At 38.0% G+C, this 23182-nt stretch overlaps 2 protein-coding genes across 2 annotated transcripts; one reads left to right on the plus strand and one right to left on the minus strand.

Moving 5' to 3' along the window:
* Positions 1-1161: 1161 nt before the first annotated feature.
* On the plus strand, positions 1162-6847 carry LOC140242612 (cystatin-A-like). The gene is made up of 3 exons (XM_072322365.1): positions 1162-1559; positions 5568-5669; positions 6075-6847. The coding sequence occupies exons 1-3, from the start codon at positions 1407-1409 to the stop codon at positions 6198-6200; spliced, it is 381 nt and encodes a 126-aa protein (XP_072178466.1). The 5' UTR covers positions 1162-1406; the 3' UTR covers positions 6201-6847.
* Positions 6848-13061: 6214 nt separating this feature from the next.
* On the minus strand, positions 13062-23131 carry LOC140242741 (large ribosomal subunit protein bL19m-like). The gene is made up of 6 exons (XM_072322500.1): positions 23074-23131; positions 19577-19676; positions 17077-17346; positions 15665-15799; positions 14343-14530; positions 13062-13372 (listed from the first exon to the last, which is right to left on the minus strand). The coding sequence occupies exons 2-6, from the start codon at positions 19665-19667 to the stop codon at positions 13118-13120; spliced, it is 939 nt and encodes a 312-aa protein (XP_072178601.1). The 5' UTR covers positions 19668-19676; positions 23074-23131; the 3' UTR covers positions 13062-13117.
* Between the last annotated feature and the right edge of the window lie 51 nt (positions 23132-23182).

Below are 23182 nucleotides of genomic sequence, written 5' to 3' on the forward strand. Positions count from 1 at the left end.
ACTTCCATGTAGACATATATGGGAATTGATAGAATGCAGAAATATTAACAGAAAACATTTAGTGAATCCGTTCAAAAGTTATGCATTTTTATTAAGTATATTGCCATTGCTGGAATATAGAAGACTGCTACCCCCCCCCCCGACCACATTTTGTGATGTTTATCGAAAGATATTTTCCAGGGTCTATTATAGGGCAATTACCCCTTGGGCCGATTACCCCGGACCCTTCCCCTGTCCCTAATCCTAATCCTAATCCTAATCCTAATCCTAATCCTGAACCTAATACCAACCCTAACCCTAATCTTTACTCTAACCTTACCACTATTAGCTGGGGGGGGGGGGTATTTTTGTTGCCCTCTGGGGGTAATTGCCCGGATACGATTTTCCATTCAGAACTTACAAGAAAGAAACGTACGTAGTGCAACATATTTTTTTTTCAATAATTCTCTCGCATAATATGGAAGAGCTCTTGAAATTGACTTGCCTTTTGCAGAAGGCAGGGGCGAATAATAGGGCCTACGTGTAGTGACATATCGAGGGAATGTAATTACATGTATGTACTTTAAAAAAATAATGGTTAAATTCTATACAGGCATTATTTCCTAATACATAGGCCTACTGTATTATCGTTCTACCACTGAAAGAGTTCAGTTTGTTTTCTACGTACAATCATTATTTTCACATCGTAAACTGTAGTAGTCTTCTCATCCAGCAGTGACTGAGCAGAAAACTTTAAAAATTCATAACTTTTGAACGGATTGTCCACTTTAGTTTCCTTAAACTTTCACTGCAATGTGTTCTACTTCGCTGCATTCACTCAATTTACATAGGTGGGCTTATTATGAATATGAAGGAGATCTTGTCCTTTAAGAAGTATTTTTTGTTTTCATAAAACACTGCTTTACAGCATCGTGGGTTTCTTTTTTTATACATTGACAAGTAGGCACAAGTTCTTCCTTATTTATGTCAGAAGAGTACAATAGGCCTATAGAAAGAACATCAGCACTTGCAATAATGGGGGGGGGGGGGGGGCTAAATTCATCGAATACATGGACTATCGACTGCACAACGTTTCAAAATAATATACAACGACTGCGTTTGCGCCTAAGCTACTATGACATGATGTCAGGTGATCACAGACGCAGGCCATTACAAACCATAGAGCTAAATACATGTTACAAACCCAAAACAACCGAAAGCGAAACCAATCGAAATTATACGTAGGCCTACGTGTAAAGTGTGTATGAATACATAATACGCTCGGAGTGGAGCTGAGTCGACTGTATATGGGCCAGGTCCGTCGGCAGTGTATTGCAGTCTTTGATTTTCAGATACCAAATATTTGAATAACAATAATTACGGGTCCCATTTCTTGATCTCGTTCCGTGCAAGCGAGTGGCAAGATAATGCGAGTGTGTACTGCAAGTGCGGGTGGCTTCTTTTTACTGGTCTTCACGGTCTTGGCAACAGTCGCAATGGCGGAGCAGAAGAAACAGCTCATGGGAGGAATGGAGAAAGTCCAGCCTGTGAACGCAGAAGTTGAGGAATACGTTAAACAGGTCTGTGTACAGTGTAACGTTAGATAGAAGGGCCTACATGATTTTGTAAAGTGTGTTCCACAGGCATGACGTTATTAAAGAGCTATTTTTGATCCAGAACTTAGAGAGTTAGGCCTATGTACATTTTCGTACTCACACTCTAGGCCTAGATCTATATATAATGCTCTCTTTCATCAACATAAAATTCTGAAAGTGGAAGATATCTATTTAAATGCAGTTAGGGTCTCTAATGAATGATCTTAATGCAGGTGAACTCCCACTGGCACTAGCACAGTGTTTTAAGAAATGATCACAGGCAGGCTTCATGATTGCACTTACCCCGTGCAAGGTCCCAAGGACACAATTTACTCTTGAAACGCTAGTAGAAACATACTGGACCCAGGTTTTGGAATTCGCTTGATGCAAGCATTAAACATATGTACTTCAAGTAAATCAGCCTTCAAGCGTAGACTTAAGTCTCATCTTTTAAATACTTATTGTGTTGATTCGTGATGTTGTTAAAACAATGTTAATGTCAATAACTGAAAATAAGTCCTGTATGTTACATTTCTATGTCAGACTTCCCTTTAAAAAAAGAAAGAAACACTATCGATGTATAATATTATTGAAACCCAGTTGTCTTGTCATGTTTTGTTTTGTTTTGTTATGTTTTGTTTTTGTTTTTTGTTTTGATTTTTGTTTTGTTTTTGTTGGGTGTGTGTGTTTGTGTATGTATTTTATTGTCTCACATAACCCTTTCTTTATCTTTCCTTTTCACCCCCTCCCTTCGTTCCTACCCTTGTTTTAAATTTTATGTAAATAATCTCCCTTCACCCCATTGCACATAGCCTCCCTTGTCTATACCCTGTTTTCGTTTGAGATTGTGTATCATTTGTTATTTTTTTTCTTCCACTATGTATACATATATATATATATACATACATATTTTTTTTTCTCTTTTATTCCTGAGGGACCTTGTCTTACAAGCTATGCTTCATTAAGGTCTCCTCGTTTGCCTTTCTCAAAATATTGTTACCCTTTCTTATCATTTTACATACACATGTAATTACAAATGTATTATGTATTTGCAAAATTTCAGTGTTAGCTGTTGTTGTTCCTATATACTCCTGAAAGAAAGTGTCAATGTTATTGTTATGTTATTGTTATATTGCTTATTGTTGGAAGAAAGACAAATGAATAAATAAACTTGAAACTTGAAACTTGAAACACCATTAAAGGCGCGGCTATTCACAAAACGTCAAAAGTGTTTATAGATCTAGACTAGAGCTTCTACTTACTGCCTACAAACCGTACTAGTACAGTACTGGTAAAAATTACAGTGTCAGTGTGACAGTCACAGTGTACCGTTTAACTAACAGAGTTTTTTATATTCCACATACTAAGAATCTTGCTAAAGGATTGGTCAGTACTCAAGAGCTGATCACGTGGTAAAGCTTAGTTTTGCCCATCACATCACCTGACAATGCCTGAGAAGAAAAGTTCGTAGAGTCTGAGGCAATGAGCCTGAGGATATGAATCATAAATAATGATGATCAATGATGATAGTCATTTTGTTTCGCTGATCTCTTAGTCTTAGTCCACACAGTCCTAACGCGTGATATAACTTACAATTTTTAGTACAAATTGCGCGAAATAAAAGTGCGTTGCACTGTGGTCTATCATTTGACCTGGGTCAAGTGATATACCACAGTGCAACACACTTTTATTTCGGTGCCACGTGCGGGGCGTGGACCGAATTCGTTGTTTTGTTATCGACGCGCACACGTCCGAGGTAAACTATGTAGCCTAAACTTAAGCCCTGATGATACCTAAAGACAGCTAAAACGGTTTCAGATGTGGAATAAAATGGGAATATCTAGGACTCTAGGTGTGGAATGTAAAGCAAATAGGGCCTAATCAACTTTTTGTTTCAGGCAATGAGACAAACTATCACTTCCTCTACGATCTGAATGTGTACGCTATCTTTCCTCAGCTGCGCTTCGGAAAGATAGCTACATCCAGATCGCCTTGGAAGTGATAGTTTGTCCCATCATCTTCACCAACGTTGATTATTTGCTTACTACACACAGCCCAGTCGCTGTATAACGGCGTCTGGTCGGGCTAAATAACTGGCCTGGTACCTGGTACCGAGATACATCATCTCAGACCTGTCTCTTCACGGCATGGTGGGCTTCTTATCTGACATTGGGATATGTATCATCAGAAGTAGTAGCACTACTGATCTAACATTAAAGACCTACGCAAACTGCCAACTCGGCCTACTCTTAGATACTGTACTAACCACTGCGCGTGCGTGAAGGAAAGCCACACATCACACCGGACTGTAAATTGGTGTAGATCGTGCCTAGGGTCTGTATGAGTTCTATTTAAGAATTTTACCTAAATGGTTTAGTTAGTTTAAAGGGACTGTACAGTACTGGTTGAGGTGGGGATTCATCTTTTGAACATTCCTAAGTGAGGTAATAAAAAGCCTCTTATGAAATATGAAGGAGCATGTAATTTTAAGAAAGATTCAACGTTTATTTGATGAAAATTGGTTTTCAAATGGCCGAGATATCCAACAAAGTGATGATAATAAAAGGCGACATGCCATAACTTTATTAGGATATCTTTGTTTCACCTTGTTTTTGGATATCTCAGCCATTTCAAAACCGATTTTCATCGAATAAACTTTTGATACCCCTTAGAACTGCATGCTCTTTGACGTCTCATAGAGTGGTTTCTGAATATCTCGCAAAACGTTAAAAGCTAAATCCTCACCTCGACCAGAACTGTGCACACCCTTTAATAGTAGGCTGTTCTAGAGTTTCTAAAAGTTGTTAAAAATTCTATGTTCATGTTCCTTGAATGATCCCATCAAAAAAAGAAAAGAGAGGACAACTATTTAGACACCTTTATACAAATTAAAATGTAATTTATTGCCATTCACCATTTGAAATACTCATGTTTTGTTTATTTGAAGCAAGTAGGATATCGGGAAGTGTTGCCGTTGGGATATCAAAGTCACTTTTCTGTGTTAACTTGTATTATGAATGTCACTCAAATGATTCTTTAGTTCTTAATCTGCGTAAAATTCCTCCACAATCTTAAACTGACGTTAGCCATCTAATTTTATGCAAAAATGATAGTACTTGTGACTCGGTGTCTTCCAAGGAGGTCCTAAAAAGAAACAGGGAATTAATGATCAATGTACATTGTACATGATTCATTATGGCAAGTTGAGTGGAAATTAATCATGTGAGAATGCAGATTCCAGAGCAGACATTCCTGAACACATACAGCACCATAGTTGATGGGTAAACTCGGCCTAAACTTGGCCACTTCTGTAATGAGGGCACTAGTACAAGTGGCTGAGTTTGTACCCTCTAGGCCGTGTTTACCCATAACTACGTTGCTGACTATTCGCCAAATATTTTGCAAAGTTTTAATTTTCGTGCATTTCTTGAGTCAGACCTGTGCTTGTCACAGATTTAAAGGCACACAAAAATATAATTGACTGGGATCCTGCCACGAATGTGACATGCACACACATTTCTCTGTTTGGTACTGTACAGTACTCCACAATCCCATTTAACCACTTGTGAAATTGTTATAAGTTACACTCCCTAAATACACTTGGTATATATGGCATACACACTATACTTTTGTGCTCGTGTGTGCATCTGTGTATGTACATTGTACGTTCATGTGCACCCTAAGAACTTACATGTACCTTAGAGTAATTCTATGGTAATGTTCTCTGATCTGTGATGACATGGTTGCCATCGCAAGATTTCACATTTGTTCATTTGTTGAGTATGTACAGTCAGCCTTGCTTAAGTCAACCTTGCATAGGTCGAATAATCGCCCAAGTTGAAGGTCTTTTCAAGTCCTCTTCCCTGTATATTCTATTGATTTTGATCCCTCATAAGTCAAATTTTCTTTATAGTCCAAGCTATTTTTGCAGTCCAAATAGATTCGACTTCGGTGAGGTTGACTGTATTTTTGTTTATCATTTCTCCTACCAAGATTCGCAGTGAAGCCGAAGGAGCAGCTGGAGGAGAATTCAAGCAGTTCATTCCTGTTGAGTTTGCAACTCAGCTTGTCAATGGAATCAACTACTTCGTGAAGGTAATCAACATTTTTGCACTACTTGACCATGCCACGAACATACTCCTTTTTCAGCAGAAGTTATGTCTGTCCTAGAAGAATTATGTTTTTACAATTATCTACTAAGCTGCTTCTTTATCCTTCATTAATTAGTCATTCCCAAGATCCCTGAATGATGTAGTTTCACGATAAACGTGTGCACTTTACGATGTTGTAAGAGGCTAGTTTGGAACTGAACAAAGAAAATCTGTCTTTTCTTTGCACCTGCTTGTGAATTTTCTTGTACAAATTTATCATTGGTTCAAGGAAAGCAAAACCAACAGCATCTTTGAATATCAACAGTAAACTATGGAATTTATGAATTTATTCCTGGCCGAATGCAGATGAATGTACCGATCCGATTCTATCCTTTTCTGATTCATTCAGGTTGACGTCGGGGATGGTCAGTTTGTCCACATCCGTTTCTACAGGCCATTTAAGGGAGAGACACAGTTTGTGAAGCTGGTTGGTGAGAAGACGGAGAAGGATCCTCTGGAATACATTCCTCGCTAGTCTGGCTATTTACTTCTAAGGGACTGTGCCTAGAAACCATGGAGACTCTTTATATCCAGATAGTTTTAATTACAAAATGATCAAATTTGTAAATTGCATTGATATGTGATAAAATTGTCTCTTTCCATCAGTAGATAGAGTTTCAATGAAGCATGGGACCTTGAATTTTAGGAGAATATGAAACATCTTATACTTACATTTCTTTTGTTGTCATACACATCACTGCAACATACTGGAGCCTTTTATGTCAGTAATAGAAAAATTACATCTCACTCTTTTGCTGAATACTGTACATTCACACCTGAATATCAAACCTACCTTGTACATGATACCGTACAAATGTTCTGTAGCTGTTAATGAGCTCTCATATTGAGCAGTCACCAAAAAAAAAAAAAAAAAGAAAAAAGAAAAGAAAAGAGAAAGTGCCCGTCACCATGTCAACCAATCAACAGCACGGGAGGGTACAATCTATATGAGTTTCAGACGGGACACTATATAAAACTTCTTACTTCCAACATTCTATAGCGTACATGATTAATCAGTGAATAATTGATGCTTTAAGCGGCATTATGGACAGCATTGTTGTGATATTTCTTCTTATCATTAATTCTTAACACTTCTTGCAATAAATTTCAAGTTATTTTTAATTTCTGGGTGTGATTGTTGTTATTCAATCTAATGACACATGCATCAACTAATGACATATTTTAGAGTATGAATGTGTGTATGCATGTACACTGTACAGTGCATTCCCGTTATAGCAGACACAGTAATAACGTACAATATATTAACAGTAATAATATGTGTTTTTATTGTTAATTTGTATGGTTAAAATGAAATTTCAATATGAAAGAAAACTCACCGTCCCAAGGACTTCGTTAGAAAGGGAGTCCACTGTGCAGTCAACCTCGCATAAGTTGAATACTGTATAGGCTGTTATTTTCATGAGGGTTTAATTTTTCACGAATATTTCGGAATCACAGTTGGATGGCAAACAACACGCAAAAATGTCACCATATGCTAGGGTAATAGTGCATCTACAATAGCCTTGATGTCAATTCATGAAAACATCTCGCAAAAATGTCTGTCACCCCCTCATTCACGAAAAGAACAGCTTATACACTACACGTAATTAACAAAGTCAAAGTTCTTTTCAAGTCCTCTTCTCTTTATATCGAGTTTTAACCCCTCACATTCACAAGTCTAATTATTTATGTAAGTCAAAGCTATTTCTTCAGTCCAAATATATTCAACTTGGACAAGATTGACTGTATGGCATGAATTCACGAAGGTGGTACAATTGAAACCATGGTGTAAACCATGGACAATTTGTCTGGAGCGCCAAGTGTCGCATGGCCTATTTCGTTACGAACATTTCATAACGAAATAGGCCATGCGACATTTGGCGCTCCATACCAATTTTCCATGGTTTAAACCATAGTTTCAATTGTACCACCTTCGTGAATTCAGGCCTAAAAGCATGGGAGGAATAGAGATTTGAAGATAAAAAGAGTGAATACGAAATTTGTCTAAACGTGTATCTCTGTTATAAAAACCAGAAACATTCCCAGTATGAAACTTGTGAGAATTGCCACTGGCATTCAAGGCCTTACATACTTTCTCAAAATCAGGCTCCTTAAGAAATTCACAAAATTTTGATTGTTCAAAATTGGAGAAAAGTATGGGAAAAACATATTTAATCACGTTTTCAACTTTTTTTTTTTAATTCAGTGATATTCAACAAATTAAAATGTACATCCTTTGCATCAGGTATTTTCTTGGGAGTAACCTAGCAACAGTGACTTCTAGGAAGATAGATACACTGTCCTGTAGGAGGGTTGCCTAAATCATCCACTGAAAATATGACTTCAGCAATATTTTGTATAGGCCTATAAGCTAAAAAAAAGTTGCAAGCTAATGAAATCATTACCTCTTCAAATTTCAATGAAGATACGAAACCTTGAAATTCCTCAATTTTCTTATTTTACGTGCTACTGTATTGCAAGGATGTACTTCAGAATTCTAATATCCTGTTCAAATGATTTTACATATACCGTGCATGTACGGAGTACATGTGTCTGTTTAACAAAGTTGCCATTAATGTGGTGTGGAATAGATTGATTCTCAGATGAATCTGTCATTTTTTTCTTGTAAACCTCTGTGCTAGATGTGACTGTACATTTTACTTCTAATAGTAGTAGGGTGAACTGGTACAGTATTCATTGATTTTGGTAGGCCTGAATTTTGACCTTCTTGGAGGATTTTTATGACATTTTTTATTACCACAGTCTTAGCAGATCAGAGTTTATTGATAATCTTACATATTGAAATTAGCATTTTGCAAATTACAAAGCAAATTTATCAGTTCAAAGGTCACTTTTATAATTCCTGCTCTCCCCTACCTTCCCAAGGCAATGCAAGCCATGACCGTCCACGTCAATATAGTGTAAACGACAGAGTTACATGTACAATGTACAACTTGTTTCAATGTGAACATATGTAGCACAAAGAGAGACCTGTATTGCACATTTCACATGATATACCGTGTATGCGCCATATCTCTAGCGAATCTAATCAGGACTTCCAGACAATTTTGTGAGTGCAGTGGTGAAATTCACGATCGTGGAGTACAGTACTGAACGGGAAAATACAGTACATGCATGAATGTCACATATACAGTATGTACATGTCCGGATCAGAGTTAATTAATAGCATAAAAATTAGTTACACATGCGCTTGTTTTACACCCCCTTTTTTTTTTTTTGAATACTGAAGTTCACTCACAAATGTGTGAGAGGAATACATGTACATGTACATGTATTTGCGCATGAGAGTAAAAGATGTTTCATACGCATGAAATTTTTAAGATCTTTAGTCCAACAATCATAAACAAGCACAATCACTGAGAATGCATACTCTCCAAATAAATAAAATGAAATTGGGACAAACAATACACATTTCAATTTGGAACATATAAATGTTTATATCAACACTCAGAGAAACACAGTGCAACAACGTTTGACTTTGATTACAGGTGCGAACAATAACATCACAGTTGAATCTTATTGAAGTCTTGATGGCAACTGTTAATCCTGTCTAGCAATACATGTACGTTCATTTGGAGATACTGTATACACATACAGTTATCACCCTTTCAACAATTCTGGGTCTTGTTGATTTGATAGAATTTCTTGTCAGAGTGGCAAATTTTTGTAGCATTAGCCAATCAGGAGGCTGGATTCTTGTCATTACCATGACACTTGTCATTGCAGCAAGAGTTTTACTTCATAGCAACTTTTTTTTAATGAAATGGAACACTGGAGTGTCTTCCATAGGACGCTTGTTATACTGAACACTTACGAAACATACTTTCATTATGATAATGCAATCTTTCTTTGAAAATTTCTTTAATTTTTTTTTTCTCAAACCCCAGCTGATATTCCAAAATTTTGAAATAATGAAATAGCTTCACTACTCCCATAGAATTTGTCATAACAAGAATTGAACTGTATATACTGGTTTTGCATATCCAACCTGTCGGGTCAGAACAACGTTTCTCTAATGATGTTTACTGTGGAATGATCCCCAATGAGATACAGGCAAACCATATTATAGCGAGATGCTTGGGACCACCAGTTTTTTCTCATTACGTGTACAATGAAATCTCAAGCTTATAAATATGTAGGTTGCAACATAAATACACATGTAATGTACATGCATGTAGGACTAGACTATTGCTACACGGCAAGCCCCACTTCTGGATTTATTAGAAAATCATCTTGTTGGCATAACTTAGTGTCAAATAAAGAGCATGTGGAATCATCACTTTGACAATGTGTATATTCAAACTCACATTTAACCTACACAGCATTCCACTTGCATCCAATAAACAGTTTCTACGAATTTCATACATTGTATCACATATAATGAAATGGAAGCATGCCACAGCCTAAAATTAAGTCACCCCTTCTCCTACGACCACCTGAAAAACTTGAGTTTGCCAAAGCAAGTGTTGCCTATCTGCTGCCCCCTCCATCCAAGTTCTTTCACTCTCAATGTAACAAACCGATTAAATAAGGAAATAATGATGGTTTCACCACGGAAATTTTCTCATACTTCGGAATATTGTCGGGAGTTTCAAAATTTGCTTGTTTTTACAAGAGAGTTGTGCCCAATATACATTTAAATGTAACAAAATATAACCATGTTCGTTATTAACAGGGTTTACCTGTACAAAAGCAACTGCAATTCAACAACCCATCTAACATCGGTGAGGTCAGGATTTATATGTGTGCAGATTTTGCCTTAAATAGATTCAGGAATACATGTATTACATCATCTGCAATTCAGTCATCGTAAATTTTCTCGGTCATTCTCTTTTGCTTGCATTCTTTTGTAATTTTCCTCTTTTTTTTTTTTAAGGAGGAAGAGTTATCAATCAAGCGTTACCTCCTGGTAGGTATGCATGACATAAAGAATAGCGATGATACAAAAATCCACTCCGATTATTTCTGCTCAAATCTGGAAGAAAATGCGCCCTCATGAGGAGATGTCACTATTCTCTGTGGCCCATCATGTCAATCTCCTGAGACTTGACTTCTGTTGTTTCTAGCTGCAGCATTCCAGCTTTTTGTATAAAAGCCCAATGAGCCAAATTTCTTGCCATAGAAGGTGAAATAGCCACAGCAATAACACTACAATGACATTCATGTACATCACTGTTTATCTATGAAACAGTCATGGTCCATTATAGTGTACTCATCACCAGTGGCGTAACTACGGGGGGGCATGGGGGGGCACGTGCCCCCCCAATCCGCTGGTAAAAAAAAAAAAAAAAAAAAAAAAAAAAACCTACCAAAATGGTAATTCAAGGGTTAGTAAACTGCTTTTGAAATCGACATGAAAGGATGATCAAGAAAAAAGATATTTTTCTAAGATTTCTTTTAACCATAATAACTAAAGAGGTATTATAGTGAAACATTGTTCAAGAAGCCCGGAGACGACAAAAGATTGTGATTCAGTGTGATTCCTGGTTGGCATTTTGAATACAAGCAGGATGTGCGCAGTGTACTCAGAACATCGGAATGGCAAAAAGAGTCGCTGCAATGTTGCGCAATGTGATGTTTGATAGGTTGTACACATTTGCTATCAAAGCTTGATCATTGATTTTGCAGTGTTGCTTTACATACTAGTTTATATTAAAATGCCTTGCATTGCCAATAATAAGACTTGACCTTGGCTATTTCCTAACTTTTCCATCTATTATGAAACACACACTCACAAACACAAACAAATTAGGGGATGCTCTATATAAAGTGCAGATTTTGGACATCCTTCTCCCGCTTGGTCACTTCGACGCCCCCTCGCTGGTCATACCTCCCCCAATCATGAACATAAACCGACACCCTTGACTACCAGTGGCGGATCCAGGGGGCGCACCGGGCGCCCCCTCCCTCCAAAGCGAAAAAATATATATGTAGCTACAAACGACATTTTTTGGACTGTAAAATGTCAAAATTTTCAAGCTCGCTCGCTTCGCTCGCTCGCATTTAATCGTTATGCAATTCTCCTGATGCTGCTGTCAGTAATTGCCAGCAGTTGCGCCCGGTGCGTCCGCTCCCCTTAATTTTCAAAGCGAAAAAATATAGCTACAAACGGCAGTTTGGGGACTATAAAATGTCAAAATTTTCAAGCCGCTCGCTTCGCTCGCTCGCATTTAATCGTTATGCAATTCTCCTGATGTTGCTGTCAGTAATTGCCAGCAGTTGTGCCCGGTGCGCCCAGGCCCTCTCCTCAAATTCCAAAGCGAAAAAATATAGCTGAAAACGGCAGTTTTGGGACTGTAAAATGTCAAAATTTTCAAGCTCGCTCGCTTCGCTCGCTCCCATTTAATCGCTATGCAATTCTCCTGATGTTGCTGTCAGTAATTGCCAGCAGTTGCGCCCGGTGCGCCCCCTCCCTTTAATTTCCAAAGCGAAAAAATATAGCTAAAAACGGCAGTTTTGGGACTATAAAATGTCAAAATATTCAAGCTCGCTCGCTTCGCTCGCTCGCATTTAATCGTTATGCAATTCTCCTGATGCTGTCAGTAATTGCCAGCAGCTGCGCCCGGTGCGCCCCCTCTCCTTAATTTCCAAAGCGAAAAAATATAGCTACAAACGGCAGTTTTGGGACTGTAAAATGTCAAAATTTTCAAGCTCGCTCGCTTCGCTCGCTCGCATTTAATCGCTATGCAATTCTCCTGATGTTGCTGTCAGTAATTGCGAGCAGTTGCGCCCGATGCGCCCCCTCCCCTTAATTTCCAAAGCGAAAAAATATACCTAAAAACGGCAATTTTGGGAACATAAAATGTCAAAATTTGCAAGCTCGCTCGCTTCGCTCGCTCGCATTTAACCGTTATATGCCATTCTCCTGATATTACTGCCAGTAATTGCCAGCAGTTGCACCCGGTGCGCCCCCCCCCCCCTCCTGAGTTTCCAAAGCGAAAAAATATCGCTACAAACGGCAGTTTGGGGACTGTAAAATGTCAAAATTTTCAAGCTCGCTCGCTTCGCTCGCTCGCATTTAATCGTTATGCCATTCTCGTGATGTTACTGCCAGCAACTGCCAGCAGTTGCGCCCGGTGCAACCCCCTTAATTTCCAAAGCAAATATTATATATATATATATATATATATATATACATACATACATATATTATTATATATAGCTACAAACAGCAGTTTGGGGACTGTAAAATGTAAAAATTTTCAAGCTCGCTCGCTCCGCTCGCTCGCATTTAATTGTTACGTTATGCAATTCTGATGTTGCTGCCATGAGGTGCCCCCCCAATGTCTTGACCCACGGTACGCCACTGCTCATCACTATGTTGCCATAGAAACAGTAAGGGGGGAATCTAGATGTTCTATTTCCAGGGCGCTACGACCCTCGCTGCTTCTTCTTCCTCTTCAACTCCTCCACGTGCCGCTCAAACTCCTGTTTGACCTTTGACCTGTCCTCCCTGCTGTGCGAGCTCATTGGGTAGATGTTGAGAAGATCCATTTTCTTGTACTGCGGGACGTTCCATGTCTTGCCCTCTTCGAGCCTCTCTGGTGAGAGAACATCACTCAAGTCCGCCCCCTGTAGGTTGAAACGCTCCCAACGTCTGTGCCACGGCCTCGGCTTCATCTTGACCTATGACATTGACATGTAAATAATCAAGCACTGAGGGAGTGTTCCATGTTTGCATGGGAGTATTGGGAGACAAAGTATGGACTGTGATGGTTCACAATATAGCCAATATCATTTGAATACAAGTATGGGAGGCATCTACATCAATTAATTCAGTTGATTCGCATCCAAACACATTGAAATGGATCCTTAAAGAAGTAAAATGAATAAACTTTCTTGTGTATAAAGTTTGCTGTAGTGTAACCTATAATTCAGATTCCATAATCAAATGAACAAATCACCGTGGAGTTGTTCCCTCAAAAACTTTGACAAAAATCGCTTCTTATATGTAGTTATCACTTTCATGGGAACATTTGCATGAAAAAAAAAAATGCTACAAGAAAAGCTTTTGACTCACTCATAATTCCAAGTATACTAGTAGCTATCCCATCTGTAACAATTATGACTTATAATTAGCATCATCAATATCATCATCTGTAGCAAATGATGAGCTCTTTTTGAGCAACATACTGAAATGGGGGTAACAATTCTTATGTCTGTTATTATAGGTGAACGTGAAAATTGAACACATTTTATTTTGAGAGAAGTGAAACTACAATGTAGTGCAAAAATAAAAGACTTTTTCGTGCATAATTTATTGATTATCTGTAATATCATTCCATATCTTTGATTTTAAGGTAAATACATTGTAGAGGTGGAACTACCATTCTGTTTGTAGTTTTGTTTTTGTTTTTTGTCATATTTGCTAGTCCTGTGATGTGTATGGATTTGAAGTTTGCATTCCAGACCAGTCACCTTTCACTGTAGAAAGTGCTGCCATAGCCATGACAGCAATGAACTGTTTGAAGTGCTCACTCAATCATTGTCACTGTCTGAGAGATTTAAAAGCATATAAAATTCCTCTTAGCCAGTAAAGTGCATGACTTGTGTGAAAAATTACTTGCACAAAAATGTCTGCTTCTACAGTATATACCTTGATGTCATTAACAGGAACAGGCTTGCCCGGTGGGTGTTTGATAGCAGTCATTTCTGGGTCTATGGTGCTGTACTCAGGCAAGGCGTCCCGCAGATACTGGATGTTGTTGTCCAGCCGCTTCTCAAGCTTTAGAACCTCTATCTTCTTGATCAGGGGACTGTATATCTGGTAGTTGATCTCAATGCCTGTAGCAATGAAACAATAAATAATATGTTCCATAAAACAACAGTCCAAGAAGCAAGATGAAAGTTGCTATCCATTACCTAGAATACTTTCACAAAGAAAATTATTGACCAATTTGACCTGGTAAGCAGCACAACCGTAATTACTGCAGTGTTCCCTGAGCACTCGCACATGAGACACTACAGTAATGCTGGCAATGGCAGATGTGCTGCTAGGTCAGATTGGTCTGTAAAGAAAAAATTTTATGTCCCCAATCAAAATTTACTGACATTCAAAACCAGACTGGAATAACCATGTATTTGGATCGTTGCACTAGACTGAAAGATTTTTATCTCAATCCAAACAAAATGCAACTGTGCAACCAAGACTTCTTTAATACAGACCCTTTGTGTTGGTCACAATTTCCTGACAAATTTAACGTTTACTCAAATGAACATTCTATCCATGATTCAGCCACAAAATATGTTCGGGACATTTTGTTCTGGCACATCATCACAAGCTAGGAAGTCATATTCTTCACAAATATGAAATTCAAACTGAATATTTTGTTTACATGTCAGCAATGCCAATCAAAGGTTTACTTAATCCACTCCCTTTTAAGCTACAAGCTTCCGAAACCCAATAAATTGTAAAAGATTCATTGGGTTATATTCGGAGATAGGTTGATGGCCATGACAATAAAACAGAGTGACTTTGAGACCCTACTGATCCTTGTTAATGAGATAATTCATCTTACTTTGGGGTTTTCTTATTTGTTCTACTTCACCTTACATTGTGCTGACCTCTTGTTCCTTTGTTACTACTACCCAAGCCATCCATCTCTAAACAGCAAGTTCACTGCGACTTGTTAAACCCCCTTCCTTCCTTTCTTGAGAGAGGATGCCATAGCTGCTTCGTCTGTAGAATTCAAGTTGTTCTTTCTTTGCATAATTTTGCCCTTGATGAAGCCTTACTGTGCTAACCTACTAGGTTTACAAATCGAAAGAGTTCACACGGCAACCATATTTGGTAGTCCGACTTTTAATCGTCTGACATCTTGCTCATGATCGTACACTTGATTCTGCACACTTATTGCCACAAGAGGGCAGCATTCATCAATAACTGGAAATGGAACATTGTCAGGATACTACACTTGCCTTGCTCATCGATGACATTGCGCAGCTTGAAACTTGCTCCAAGGCCATAATTCTTCCTTTCAATGCAGATACCAACAAAACGACTCGCTTTACCAGGTGCGTATGGATCAGAGACGGTAACAGCCAAAATAGATCCTGCATTCATATTCGTGTTGTTGCAAAAAAGTAAGAGAAACAAATATGAGCCACTATAAATGTTTGGAAATGTTGCTGACAACAAATGGAGAGGAAATATATCATTTCATATTTGTATCACCTTCGTATGTTACGCCCCCATATCAAGATCCCGCTCTGTTGGAACACTATCTTACTGACCATTGATAGGGTGTGTTGCGTTTGTTGACACCTCAAACAGACTATAAGTAAATCATACATTGTAGATGACTCAAACATGTACTCAATATGGAATGCATAATAAATAGTAAGAAATACTATATTTTGTACTTAATGGTTTCAGATAACATATATTGACCTGAATCTTACTGAATTATTTCTGCCATATTTCTTCTGGGCTCTAGGTTTTTCTCATACCACAGCAAATTTCAAACGTTAAGTAGTCCTACCAATTCCTACTTTTGTCATACATAATGTGACACATTTTTTTTTCACTGCCCTTGACTAAGATGCTTGGAATTTTAGATACATTGTCCTTTATGAGCCTTGTTCTTCTTTGATGTTTAATACCTGCTACTTCTGAAGAAATGAATGAAGAGCAAAGTGTATTTTAAAGGGACTGTACAGTACTGGTTGAGGTGGGGATTCATGTTTTGAACATTCCTAGGTGAGATAATGAAAAGCCTCTTATGAAATACAATGTATGAAAGAGCATGTAATTTTAAGAAGGATTCAACGTTTATTTGATGAAAATTGGTTTTCAAATGGCTGAGATATCCAACAAAGTGCTAATAATAAAAGGCGACATGCCACAACTTTATTAGGATCTCTTTGTTTCATCTTGTTTTTGGATATCTCGGCCATTTCAAAACCGATTTTCATCGAATAAACTTTTGATACCCCTTAGAACTGCATGCTCTTTGACATCTCATAGAGTGGTTTCTGAATATCTCGCAAAACGTTAAAAGCTAAATCCTCACCTAGAGCAGAACTGTACACACCCTTTAAACGTTATTTCCAAGGTTGGGAATGGCTCTAGAAGGATCATCTCCTCATTCTCTTATAAATCAAGTCACTAGTTGCAATAGAAAATACTGTCAAATATTTTCTCATGAAAGAAAGTAATAAAATCAAATCAACAAGACATTTGCCAAGAGTGATGTAGATGATATGTTCTTTAATCTTCCAAAATACTGACAAGCTCAATGAATAAGGATAGGCCTATCAGCTTAAAATATTCTGAAATTAATATAGATTTTATGAAAAGTTAAACACCAATAATCCTGGTACTTGCTTACCAGGGTAAAACTCTGGTACATCAATGACCTTTCGCCTGCTATAGCAATCCTGTCTCTCCAGAAAGTCTTTCAGCTTGTTGCGTCGCCCATAGGGGATTTCAAACTCGGGACTGAAAAATTTTCTCTCCTGCACTGCTTCGCCGACCTTCTTCCGCCTCGGGCCTCTTGTGGTCAGGGATGCACGAAGTGATGCCGCCGACTCACTGAGCTGTGAAGATGCTGGTGGCGAGTCATCTCCTGGTGTATCACTTGAGAATGCCACTGAAGAAACTATAGAGTGGCATACAACACACACACACACACAAAGAAAAATGAGCTGTGATGAGTGAAATTAAATATTGAAAGACAAAGTCCCCTTATTGCCATGGATCTTTCACCTAAATGTCAAACTCTTGATCATTTTCAATCACTGTTCAGTACTTATATCTCAGCTATTTTTACGTATCACAATGATCTCAGATTTTATTAGTAGGGTTGGACCTACTACTAATCGACCGCCTAATGTTTATTTGCTTGATAAGAATATTTAACACTGAAATTCACATAAAAAACTTGACCTACGTGATTGAGAAAATCCAGCTCTATCAAATGCCGTTGTTCCCTTTTCGATTCGAAGTTTCAGTGCAAAAATATCGCCGACGAACTTGCGTGGCCTCGTTTCAGCTCCCCGCAGTAAATCGCGTTTTTAGGATCGACCGCTGATTTTGCATTGACAATGCACGTAAACCGAGTTGTATTGAACACCGTGTTGTACGAAGCTTTCTAGAAGCCTTTTAGAAACTTCCATAGACATTACATTGTGCTGTCATTACGATTCGGTGAAAATATTCATTCGAAATTTTGTCCTTGATTAAAACCATAAATGAACAGTGAATTATCACGTTTTCCCACACCATCCTAATCTACATTCAAAGCCAATCCATTTTTATGTGCTTTGCGCGCAGAGAAGTGCGTACTAAGTGTTCAGTGCGCGAATTATACGCGGTCGGTTTCAATAAGGGTGGTCGATATGTAGTAGGGCTACTATACTTCATCAAGCAAAATTGAATTGGTCCACACTGACCACAGTTGTACATTAACACTAATAATAATAATTCATGTACCTACAATGTTGTACGTAGAGTCTAGTCCTTCTTCTCATAAAGAAGTCAAAACAATTTCAACACAAGATTCTCTGTGCATAGCAACAAAAAAAAAATAGTCTACATTTATATAGAGTCTATAGAACCTCTAGCCTACTAGCGTATTTTCTACACACACTAGAGTAAAATATCCCGTTTGCGGCAGTTTAAGCATTGTTAAGAGTTTTTCCAACTTGTAAACAAATCAGGCAAATTATTTTCAACCATTTCATATATCATAGACAAGATTATTCATTAACGCAATTGTTTTCATGAAAGAAATTTACCATTGACCAACGCAGTTTTCATGATTTACCATGGCAAAACCCTGCACAATTTTCGCCGATAAGGGCGATATGCGACGTAGTATTTCTGCTTGCGGCACGATGTACAATCCCTAGATGCAATACGCGCGTGCTCCGCGATCTTTAGCTGAACGCCTTCACATGTCTCGCGAACATTGCGTAAGCGCCAATTCCCATTGCGAAAGCATGTGAAAATAGCATGCGCACATGCATTGGCCGCAAACAAGATCGCACTTCTGGCGGTGTTGTTGATGTCTTTCTTGTGTTTTTCTCATTTTTTTCGATGGTAACATCCACTTTCTGAAAAAAATGGCGGCCCACATCGGCTCGCGAAAATTCTATTTTACGTGAGGATATGTTTTCAAAATCCATGAACATCGAGAAAACGAAAAAAAATCCAGTTTCTTGGACCATTGTTTCTTAACTGTTATGTTAAGAAGTACCAAAAATTTCATTTTGGATGCGATATGTTGTCATCTAGGTGAGAAAATTTCACTTACGTCAGAGATCGTGCCCATTTTATCGGTTGGTTTTTGTTGATTGCTAGTGTGTTAGTATATGTGTAGTGTGCATGTAACAGTGCAATGCTGTGTTTAGCTGTATATTACCGTGTACACGATGTTGTACCTGCCGCGAACGGCTGCACGGCCGCTTACTGACGCAGTTACTCTACTAGTACTACACTAGAAACTAAATCAGAAATAGTAAAACGAAAAGTGCTTCAACAACAGTGGAGTTACTGACAGCAACTTAAACAAAATACTTACAAGAAATCAACGAAGCTACTAATTGTTAGCTGCTTCTAACTTACTACAGGAACAGCTTTTACTAAACTCATTAAAACTTGGTCTAAATTATTACCCGTTTTACACAATGCAATGGCACAATACAGGCTATGGACATACTGCACACACAGAATCCCTCGTATGGGACTGATATACGCAAGGGGCATAACCTCATCTATAGGCTTTCTTTAGCTGAGAAATACATGCCTCTTACATATCTGGAACATCAATACAGCTAAGAATTATGGTACATATCAACCGTTAAACGATAATAAAGGTAGAATCTCACCACATATTTGCCGAACTAAGCTCCGAAGATGTAGGTATGCTGTCTTACTTTTCGCCAGACCACGGCACGCGTGTGTCGAGCAGCACGCCATCTCCGTTTTCTGCACTGATACTCGAGTATTATAATGGGGATCGACCCCCCCCCCCCCCCCCCGGCTGCGTTTTTTTAAAAGACGACACAGATTGGGGCATGGCGCGTGTTAAACCTATGGGAAAAACGTTGGGTTAGGGTTTTTGGTTATGGTTATGGTTAGGGTTAGGGTTAGGATTGGGGTTAGGGTTAGGGTTAGGGTTAGGGTTAGGGTTAGGTTTCGATGGTTAGGGTTAGGATTAGGATTAGGGTTAGGTTTAGTGATAGGGTCCCCGATAGATTTTTAGTTTCCCCAATCTGTGCCGTCTAAAAAAAACACGCCCCCGCCCCCCCCCCATTATCCAAGGAAGGATGTCGTTTTTAAAACTACCCCCCCCCCCAAAAAAAAAAAAGATATATATACATAAATATGTATAATTATAGTCTTATAGTCTTATACATACATGTACATTGTATATGTATATATATATATATATATATATATATATATATATATATATATATATATATATATATATATATATATATATATATAGTGGGATTATAATATAATAATAACAATAATGATAATAATAATGAAGTATCACTCAGTCTATCTAAATAGAAGAAGAAGAAGAAAAAGAAGAAGAAACATAATAATTATTTATTGACACAAAAATGATAATCTAACAAGCATACAATAAACAAATTATTGAAATCTGATCATTTGTGGCGCAAAAATAAATTCCATTGGAAAGAAAGCTTCTTATTGTTCTTCTTCTGCAATCTTCTATTTCTTTTTTTTCTTCTTCTTCTTCTTCTTCTTCTTCTTCTTCTTCTTCTTCTTCTTCTTCTCCTTCTCCTTCTCCTTCGGCTCCTTCTCCTCTTCTCTTCCTCCTCCTCCTCCTTCTTCTTCACACTGAAGTAACAGGCCTGAGTAACATGCCACTGTCGGATGTAGGCCTATCGGGTTTTATACCACTTTAATTGTGCTGATAGAGTTTCAGTAAAAGGTCTATGATTAGAAAAGGCTATTATCATAATGTGCGGCTAAAAAGGACTAAAAAAAAGAAACAACAATAACAACAACAACAACGACAACAACAACAGCAAAAAGGATCGATGGCACTTGAAGACTCTGGTCATGGCTCCTGAGTAATTGAGTCAGAAATGCCTGGCCGCCGCAGCTGGGGAATGGACAATCATGTCATGCTGAGTTGGGCCGAGGATGAAGTCGAATGTAAATTTCGCCATGGGACAGGAAAATTATTGCACCAAAAATATTACCAAGACTATAGAAGCAAGGAAGTCATCCTATGCGTGGCATAACCCAACATAACAGGAACATCAGCATAAAAACCCACAATGAAGTGAAACAAAATAAACTGCTATAGCATTGATATGCAAGACCACAGTGCATTAACCCTATAAAGCCCAAGGGGGGGGGGGGGGCACATTGTGCCCCCTACCAGATTTTCGTTTGCCACTCCTTCGTCCTTAATCCGATTTCAACCAAATTTGGTGACTTTTCCTAGAATCTTATTTCGAACATTTTGATATATGATTTAGCTATATTTGATGTTGCTGGTTACCATGGCAACCATAAACTGACAACCATGTCAGTCAGATTTTACATCTTTTTTCTGTTCCCATTTCATTTAACAGCATTACAGTGTATGAAATGGGTGATTCTAGGCTGAAATTTGTTGAAGAAGCAAAATTTGAAGTAATTATGGTCCTGGAAAGTTTGTTTTCTTATTATTTCCTTTGTTTTTATGTGACAAAGGCATAAAACGATAGATATAATAGAGATAATTGAAAACAATAATATTTTCTACAGATTGCCCTTGTATTTTGAGTTATTTTGATTCCTTCACCCAAGTTATGCCTCTAATATCATTAGTTTATCATATTATCAATTTGCAATCTCAAAATTCCACTATTATGTAAATATGAAATGTCATAACTATACATTTACCCATCCCAAACATTTCATCTCAGGTCTCATAATGTATCACTATGTTGATATGAATAGCGCCCCCATGTGGTGACCTTGAGAAATTTCAAACATAACAAATAATAAAATTCCACTCTTGCTTATCATTTGTGGCAAATATGAAAATGAATGGTCTATAATAAGACATATATAATGGGGATAAAGAAATTATACCGAAAAATCATGTTTTTAGCATATTTCCTATGTATTTTCTTTATATTTTTGTAAATAGTGCCCTCCATAGGTGACCTTGTGAAAATTCAAATGTACGGTCATGTAGAGTATGAGTTACTCTACCCACGTGCCAAATATGACAATGATACATCAAATAACAAAAAAGTTATATAGGGGGGGGGGCACAATGTGCCCCCCCCCCCCCTTGGGCCTGCGAGGGGTCAAAATAGCTTGGGCTTTATAGGGTTAATGGTATCCTTGCAATGTCAACACTTTCAGATTAGGTATTCCTATCAATGTATCGCGTATAATATAAAGAGCTTGAATTAAAAAAAAAAAGATTTAATGGCTTTTCAATTTAGATCCTCATGATTTAGAGAGATAAATGCAATTTTTTTTTTATTTATAGTGGTACTGCACTTGTTGTGTATAGCGAGGACTGTTTTATATTTTGTAATTGAAATGATCATTTGATGCACATTTAAATTAAAACATTTTCCTTGCTTTTTAGTAGCTTTAATGTCAAAATATTTCTGTTTGTGCATTTTGACTAATTATATTTTTCGCATTCACACAAACCTTTGGATCGACTGAGATGTAAATTGACATCCATCATCACCGCACCATTTCGAGGGCCGATCATGCAGTGGCCAGTATCACTGCTCTGTGGCATAAGTGTGAAAATTTAAAATTCTATGACTTTTTTTTTTTTTTTTTTGGGGGGGGGAGGGGGTGTTGAATCCACGTGTGAATCTAATGAAACTGCTACAACACAATGATAGTTATACTACTCCATTCGACATAATTGGTGTCGAATTGCACTTTAAAATAATTATCATTCTAATCAAATCTATTTCAACAAATAAACTAGAGAAATTGCAGACAGGCCAATCAACCGACTACTGAGGTGTTAACATTATCCCCCTCCACCTCAAAAAAGGAGAAAACAAAACCCAACCTAAACTTTGAAGTTAGTTGACACAATTTTTTTTTTTTTTTTTTTTTTTTTTTTTTACTTTCAGACAAGGGATTTCGACAAAAATGTTCCTCTTTTTTTTTTTTTTTTTTTGAGGGGCGGGGTGGGGTCAACGCAATCATTCTTTCGAAATTGCATTCCGCCCCCTTGTGCTTTCATTGTGCACAGTTTTGCGAGAGCACCGCTAATTCGCTTTTACTGCATGCATGCGCTATGCACGGCGGATGAATGTGTGAGTATCGACGTGTCACCAGACACGACCACTGCATTACATGCACACACTGTTTATGTGGGAAGGTCTTTTCTTCCCCGCCGGAGTGCCCCCGTAAACCTCGCGTACGTGTCCGCTGCTGTTAGCTAGCTCTGCTGCTTCCTACTTCGGCTACGTGTT

This window comes from Diadema setosum, chromosome 19 (assembly GCF_964275005.1).
Source record: "Diadema setosum chromosome 19, eeDiaSeto1, whole genome shotgun sequence".
NCBI classification, from domain to species: Eukaryota; Metazoa; Echinodermata; class Echinoidea; order Diadematoida; family Diadematidae; genus Diadema; species Diadema setosum.